General features: G+C 34.4%; 2 protein-coding genes across 2 annotated transcripts in view; both read right to left on the bottom strand.

Moving 5' to 3' along the window:
* LOTGIDRAFT_239189 (hypothetical protein) overlaps nt 1-903 on the bottom strand; it is a 3,373-nt gene extending 2,470 nt beyond the window's left edge. The window contains exon 1 of the mRNA XM_009053946.1: nt 882-903. Coding sequence (XP_009052194.1) covers nt 882-889 — 8 coding nt within the window. The 5' untranslated portion in view covers nt 890-903. The remainder of the gene's footprint in view (nt 1-881) is intronic.
* Nucleotides 904-1,895: 992 nt separating this feature from the next.
* Nucleotides 1,896-2,687, bottom strand: LOTGIDRAFT_143482 (hypothetical protein; the record flags this gene model as incomplete). The annotated part of the gene is made up of 1 exon (XM_009053945.1): nt 1,896-2,687. One exon carries the CDS (start codon nt 2,685-2,687, stop codon nt 1,896-1,898), a length of 792 nt encoding a protein of 263 aa, XP_009052193.1.
* Nucleotides 2,688-8,594: the final 5,907 nt, after the last annotated feature.

Raw genomic sequence — 8,594 nt, 5'->3', positions numbered from 1 at the left:
GTGCTGATACAAAAATGAAATTAAACATGGGTCATAGGGGAAAGGTTTTGTTTCTTGGAAGATTGAATTGAGTTGCTGGATAAGTAGGCTACTATAGGCATAGGCTACTATAGGCCTATAAATGAGTTTGTATGTCAGACTGCAATATTGTGGTGGCTGTGTTTTGCCAACTTGCCCACTACTTTTAAATAGTCTTTTACAACTTGCCCACCACTTTTAAATAGGCCTAATGAGTTTATGTCAGACTGTGGTGACTTTTCTTGTCCTTATTAGCCAAGACAGCTGCAATCAAGTATACTTACAAATCCATTGCATTTCATGCAAACTAATCAAATCTTCGAGAAAAAAAATGTAAGGATATAAAAAGATTAAATTCAACAGGAGAAAAAAGGTGGTAAATATTAGCAACTCCCACCTGTCATAAACTCGATACATAAAACTTTTAAAAAAATATTTCAACCTAATTTGGTTGAATATAATCTGCAAATACACAATTCATGACAGACTTATTGAAATCACCCAAGGATAAATCTGATCAAAAATCTTGTAAAACACGTAATTTATATTCTACAAAGCAGAAGTCTAAAACAAATTTGACAACTTGATGAAATTGATCACAATCAAAACTAAACCTTTTGAAATATAAAATACAAGTTATTGCCGTTATTCTTACAAATGTGTTTGATTTTTAACTTGTGATGGCACAGTTTGTGATGGATTTGGGTATAAGTTGAATATTTCCTGGTGTCTATGATTGCTATTTTCTAACAAATATTCAATTTCAAACAAAGCTATCAGTGGGCGTATATTACCTTGCCTGGCAAGCTATCTTAAACCAAAATATCACCTAAATAAGAGTCAATTTTAAAAAATTGTCTTACCCTGTCATTCTCTCGGAGAAAGATTATTTCCTAAACTGCTGTTTAAAATCCAAAATAAACGGACCGAAACAACTAACGTCACCAAATAAATGACAAAGGTTCTTTTTATTAACATGATTAAGTTATATAAGTGGTTTAAAACAGTCAGTGGAGTTAACCGGATAATGAACACGGATTCTTAAAAGGATGTGCCAGTACAAGGACATAGTATGAACTTGTTGTCACAACTATTATATGACATAATCCCACCTTATTCCAATAAATCCATAAAACTTAGTAATAATCAATTTATCTTAGTAATTAAACATTCTTAGAAGCGTTATAAAGGATATTTCGCCTTATATAAGGATTTTATTCTTTAGTCATGGCACGTGGTAAATCCAACTGATGAATATATACACTTGTTGACCAAGTTTGACACATTTTATGTTTCTAAGATGTAGTATCCTTTTAAGTATAAAAGGAACAATATCTTTTGCTAATTTGCGACCGGGTTTGTCATTTTAGAAGAGTCAAAATAGCTTACACAAGCTGATGACTCTCCCCGAGGCCATTTTCAACTTATTAGTTCTTGGCTCAAAACATTTACTGATCTCAACTATGATAAACACTGTGGTTGGCGTAATAGGTCATGCTATCTCATGCTGTAGCTCTAGAACACCGGATGACTCTCTGTGACTGGGTTTATGAACTCGGAATTCCTTTTAGGTAGTCCTAAAAGCTTATGTTGTTTGAAAGATTTATTTTACAGAGCCTGTAGACCAGGAGTTATTATCCCGTCAAATTGCATTACAATTGCGTCCTACAAAATCAGTACTCGACCTGTGCGGGGACCTGTGCCTTGGTAAATAACTGAGTGATCCAAGCGTGACCTTTCCAAACTAAAAACAAAACTGTCACATCATCACGTGTAGAATGTCAAGATTGCGAGGTATCTGATATTTGACATGGCGGAAAACAACATACATAATATTGATAGGAATTCACTCTGTTTATTTGCGATTATATAACTGTTCAGCCAACTAAATGGGGTAAATGACTTTCCTTTGAAATAATAAAATTGCGGAAATAGATATGGGAATCTGCGGTCGGAGCCCATGCTGACGACCCGCCACCGAAGAAAACGGAAAAATAAAGACCTTCAAGTTTCAGATTACTATGCTCTCTAAAATTGACATTTCGAACATCCAGCACTTTCTTGCCGTTATGCCATACGATAGCGTATCCATCTTTATGACCAGGGGAATTAAGATGAATATGTTGAGAAATTGTATCCCATTGTCCCGTTCTAAATCTCCAGGAACCTCTTCCAATAGAAATACCATAAGCATCGTTGCAATCGTTACCCTTCTTGTCACAAAAGCCATTTGCCTGATCCGCTGGCATATAAGCATACATTTCCCCGTCACCATGTGGCCTCCACATAAACCTTGTGGACAAACAATCATGAGAATGACGTCCGCCGGAACAACCAGGATCACCTCCGTACAGTCCAGGAAGCTTTCCGCCTTTTACAAAGTCCAACCCTTTCTGGAAATATACGTCGTAGGTGAGAGTCATAGAGTCTCTTGGGGATCCTACTTTGGTATAGAATTGAGCTCCTCTGTGATCGTGGATGCCATTGTAGTGACCTTTCTTAATGTAAATTCTGATAACATCACCATGCCCACCAGCCGGATCTTTTACTACGGACAAGGAACCTTCATTATATTGCAAGTTAGGTATGGCATGAAACCCATCATGTATATTCTGAGAATTAAACGTATTTTTATGCCACAAGATGTCTGAAATAGAAAATGTTCGCATAGAATTAAAAAGAATTGCAACAATCTATCGCTATTCACTAATTTTCAACTCTGTACAGCTTATTGCAGCCACTGACAGTAGTAAATGCAAAACCAAATCTAGAATTTAAAATAATGATTCAGTAACGATACAGATAAAGATAAATTCGAATCCAATTACCGGATGCTCGACGAACTGGACCATAACGTCGAGATGTACCATTAACCATTGGTGCTTCAACACCACTCACATCAAGTGGTACGTATAACAACATAATTATAAGTAATCTGAAAATTGAAATGACATATATTCATCTAAAATTAAATGGAGTGTTACGCCCTACTTTTGAGCTAATGATGACATGTAATGCAATGCAGTGTGGAATGGGGACAATTTTAATAATTGTAATAATAATAATAATAATAATCCCGCACAGAACACAGTACCTTGACCATTCGTTAGTATAAGGAAACAAATTCGAATTGATTCGTTGTTGCAACGGAGGTAAAAGCCGCTATTAAAAATTATCGTCTATGAATAACCCTTTCTTTTGGCATTTGGTTATCTTATGAGGTAACTCTACTCCAAGTATAGTTGTCGCCTACATAATTCACTCCGAACCAGATTCAGCATGGATAACAAATCATTTTCATATTCCCTTTAAAAAAAAATCCCCAAATAGGAGACGTGAGACTCCGACTAACCGGATTGTACCGAAATTCCATGAAAAAACAAATTCTTACCCGACCATTGTTACAAATTTTGTTTATGTTCTTGAATATTGTAGTACGGATTACATTCAAGCTTATCTACAATCTAACTACCAACTGACAAAAATACATTAATCATACATTAAAACATTTTAAAAATTTAAAAGGAATGGCATTTGTAACCAACGTTGTAAATTGAAATAATGGGGGCGTAATGTAGAATTCCGCTTAATTGGTTTATGTTATGTTGCCTGCAGTAGAACGCATAAAGGTGTATACTAAGTGAACGTTGATCACAATATTAAATTACACTTTATTTGTTCGAAAAGTGTCAGTCTCATGAACTGTTACAAGGTGTTCAGTATATAGACGTTGCATTGGTTAATAATACATCATACTTAATAAACTGTATTTAGAAATAATGTTCCATAATCAGCCTTTGGGTGTTCAGTATTTAGAAATTATATTGTATGGTCTGAATGATACTCTGTGAATTGGCTTTGGGGATTAGTGACTATAAAACACTGTTACCATGGACTGCATAAGGGGCGTATATTTGCACAAGCTGACCAATTGCCAACTTTACTGCAAGCGATGTTTATCATAAGATTATCAAGAGTTGTCTTGTACTGGGCAGTACATTTTTGGACTATGAGAAAGTAATGTGTGTATATTTGAACTAGTCAACAGTTAAAAATCAATAACCGTTGAGGTCAACGATGATCATTAACATTATGTCATATAATGAATGTCAAAGGGTTCGTGTGACCCCTCCAATTGGAGTCTCACACTCCCCGGAAGTATCTTTTTTCCGCTTCATTTTCATTTGTTTTATAAATTATAATAAAGGTCCGCTTATCTTGTTACGAAAGGCTAAAGAACTCGAGTTTTCATTTTGTAATTTCTATAACTATATTCCTATCATAAATCCACAATCTGATGTCCACTTGAAATAAATTTGGTATGAGAATTTGATGCACAGATCATGCTCCAAAATGTACCTTTCATAATTTCCTTCGTGAACTTCTGTGTTTTTGCTTTGAATGTTTTGTATATCTTAGGTATACAGTTGGTCAAAAGCTAATCTGTTTCTAGTTCTAGTGTTCTATGTTGTACTATGTGGTTCACTGCTTCACAGCAAAAAAAACTGGTTGAATGGTGCAAGAAAAATGACATATCGATGTTAAAAATAGTAGACAGTAAAAAATGTATTTGGATGTAAAAGATAAGTCAAAATAAAAAATCGTACATTTTATTGCTGATCTCCCATGTGACATGGGAATCAGGAAACCCGTCCAAAAACAGATTCAGTTTAATTTCAACCATAACGGTTGCTTGCTTATAAGATAACTTAAACCAAACTTTAGCTTAATTCATCGTCATGTGCTTTTGGCCAAAATGCTAATTTATATGTTTTCATGACAGAATACAGTGCATTTATGTATTTTTACATTAAATTAAACATAATAACTAGATTGGTGCCTGGTATTTACTGAATCAATCATATTGAACAAATTTTACCAAGAATAGTACCAAAGAAAATAGACGACATTTTCAGAATCGCAGTTACTGGTAACTTGTGTACAAATACTGGTAGAACAAACATTTGGAGAGGCAAACTCGCCAGTTTATTGAGCAAAGTCAAAACATCAGATAGATAGATGTCAATGGGTGTTTACTGGTATCTAACATCGTTTAACTAATCGATGTCAATATTGAAATAAAACAATAACACCGTTTTCATTGTAGTTAGTCCTTCTGTCTAACAGTAATACCGTTTTCATTATAGTTAGTCCTTCTGTCTAACAATAATACCGTTTTCATTGTAGTTAGTCCTTCTGTCTAACAATAATACCGTTTTCACTGTAGTTAGTCCTTCTGTCTAACGATAATACCGTTTTCACTGTAGTTAGCCCTTCTGTCTAACAATAATACCGTTTTCATTGCAGTTAGCCCTTCTGTCTAACAATGATACCGTTTTCATTGCAGTTAGTCCTTCTGTCTAACAATTACACGAATCGTACGAGAATTCACAAAATTTACTCGATATTTCAAGGTCACTCTAGTTCAGTTTTCTCCTTTGTAAAAAGTATATCAACATTGAACTCTAGATTTATTGGTGTCTTGATTTTGGCAGGAAATTTTGGGAGATCGGCCAAATAAAATAGGATATCATTAATTGTACGATGTGAAACCGAAGATAAGAAACGCAGCTTAAACTGATTTTTCCTATACAGATTATGTATTGTTTAGAAAGTTTTAATCAAGTCCGCTACCCGACGAATTGAATCCTCGAACAAATAAATACGTTTAAGGACATTCCAAAACATAGACCGGAGGCAGTGGGATCTAATGGAGATTTATCTTATTTCTTTACGTGAACTATTGGTGGTATTAAAGTACATTGTATGGGTTGATAACATTAAAGAATGTACATGAAGACGAGTCCGTCCTTTGGTGTCGATTGAGACTTTTAAGCAGGAAGGGTTTTTGAAAATTATAATCTTGAAAATTCTTAAATCCACAGGCTAAATATGTTGGATGCCAAATATGTAGAAAACTGGTAATATCAACTTCCTGAAAATGCGAGTTATGAATATTTTAGAATTATTCAGAATTTGAACAAACAATATTGAGAAGGATTAATATTTACATGCACGGGATGTCATTTACAAACCTTTCTTTGAAATCATAAATTCAAAGATTTAATTTTAAAATGTTGATTCCTTCCGTTTCGACCTGATTCCTCTTGGGTCATAACACAAATATTTTTTGATTCTAGATTTTATTGACGTAAAAGAGTTTTGTATTTGGACAGTGGCGGAGCCAGATTGACGTCCGAGGGAGGGCGAAATATCTGAGATTGCCCGAATTTCTAATCTAGTTTTGAGAGTTATGCCCGAAATACTTTAATTCGGGACTGCGAGGGTGGCGGTTGCCCCCTCTGCCCATTCCCTCTTTGGTTCCGCCACTGTAAATGGATACTCTTTTGGTCTAGTTTGGCATTATCCCAACCAATGATACCAAAAGTGTATTCCGATACACGAAGACCAACAAAAACTATTTTGAATCCCCTGTTGGAATGACTAATAAATTGTGCCACGTCGATTTATATTTGGAAGCTGACATTACTGACTGAAAATGTCAATACTCTCAATTTTTGTGGTTATTTTCTTTATATGATATTTCTTCTTAATGAAGAATTCGATATTCAAGAAGAGTCGAATTCGAGGTGTTAAAACAATGTGGACATTGATTGACTTCAAGCGAAAAAAAATCACGTTTGTTTCCATCTGGTATGTTAGTTTACTCGCCAAGAGATATCTCGAAAATGCATATTTTCCCCCACAAAAAACACTGTTACTTTCATCTATTCACACATATTTTTTTTATAACTGTGTTGACTTACCACAAAAATCAAAAGTTCGTGAATCATCTTCCTTTGGGTTTCGAAAAAATCGTAATTTGTTAACAACCCAAAACTTCAAACTGATGCAAAAAGTTTTATGTCGTTGACAAGAGGTAGACTTTTTTTAGGATCGAAATTAGATTCTCTCTGCACCACGTATTTTCCTGAACATTATCCTAGTGTAAAAAAAAAATTGCATTTTATGTCCTATTTGAAGTTTGACGATGTCTCTAGTCAAATCAGTTTTACATAGACTCTTAGTTACAAAGTATTCAATTGCTCTTTAACTCTTTGTGGTGGATAGAGTATATCAGAAGGTGATGTATAACCAAGTAACGGATTTAAGGTTAACCTGTAGTTAGTGTAAAAAGTTCGGGGGTACTGAGAGATGGTGTATCAATGTCAGGGGTACCAGAAGATAGTGTATAAAGGTTAGGGATATCTGGATATTGTGTATAAATGGTAGGGGTACAAGGTGATAGTGTATAAAGGTTAGGTAAAAAAGTTAGGATGTACCCGGAGATAATATATGTAGGTTAGAGCGATCCAGGGATAGTGTATAAAGGTTAGGCAGAACCAGAAGATAGTGTAAAAAGGTTAGACGGTACAAGGTGATAGTGTATAAATGTCAGGCAGTTCCACGATATTGTATATATTGGTAGTTATACAAGGTTAAAGTGTAAAGATTAGGCTGTTCCAGGATATTGTATATAAATGGTGGTGGTACAAGGTGATAGTGTATAAAGGTTAGGCAGTTCCAGGATATTGTATATAAATGGTAGTTGTACAAGGTGAAAGTGTATAAAGGTTAGGTAGTACCAGTATATTGTATATAAATGGTAGTTGTACAAGGTGATAGTGTATAAAGGTTAGGTAGTACCAGTATATTGTATATACAAGGTGATAGTGTATAAAGGTTAGGCAATACCAGGATATTGTATATAAATGGTAGTTGTACAAGGTGATAGTGTATAAAGGTTATGTAGTACCAGTATATTGTATATACAAGGTGATAGTGTATAAAGGTTAGGCAATACCAGGATATTGTATATAAATGGTAGTTGTACAAGGTGATAGTGTATAAAGGTTATGTAGTACCAGTATATTGTATATACAAGGTGATAGTGTATAAAGGTTAGGCAATACCAGGATATTGTATATAAATGGTGGTAGTACAATGTGTATAAATATTAGGTAGTACCAGGAGATAGTGTATATAAATAGTGGTTGTACAAGGTGATAGTGTATAAATGTTAGGTAGTACCAGGATATAGTGTATATAAATGGTAGTTGTACAAGGTGATAGTGTATAAAGGTTAGACAGTTCCAGGATATTGTATATAAACGGGAGTTGTACAAGGTGATAGTGTATAAATGTTAGGTAGTACCTAAAGATTTTGTATAAAGGTTAAGATTATAAAAGTTTTTAAAATGGATAAGCAGAGTTTCTGCTATTGGTTGGGATAATGAAGAAGGACGAAACCATGTAATGTACACAATGAGGGACAATAGTGGAAAGGGATAGTGGAATCAGCCTATTATTATAGGAGTAGCTCGCTAGTTTCGAACAATTTTCAACCTTATAATGCCAAAATTTGACTAAAATTCTTAAAAAGGGATTCAAAATAGTTCGGTGCTCCTCCACCAACATGCATTTCTAACAGGGTGGGAAAGCAAAATGATTTTGAATTTTCGTCTTAAAACGTTCGTTGGAACGAATATCACCAAATTTTTCACAAATTAAGACAAAACGGTTTATGATATATAAAGAGTGATTTATTCAAATAATGTCAACTTTAAACTGATATT

The sequence above is a fragment of the Lottia gigantea genome, assembly GCF_000327385.1.
Source record: "Lottia gigantea unplaced genomic scaffold LOTGIsca_205, whole genome shotgun sequence".
NCBI classification, from domain to species: Eukaryota; Metazoa; Mollusca; class Gastropoda; family Lottiidae; genus Lottia; species Lottia gigantea.
This window is presented reverse-complemented; position numbering and strand designations above follow the sequence as displayed.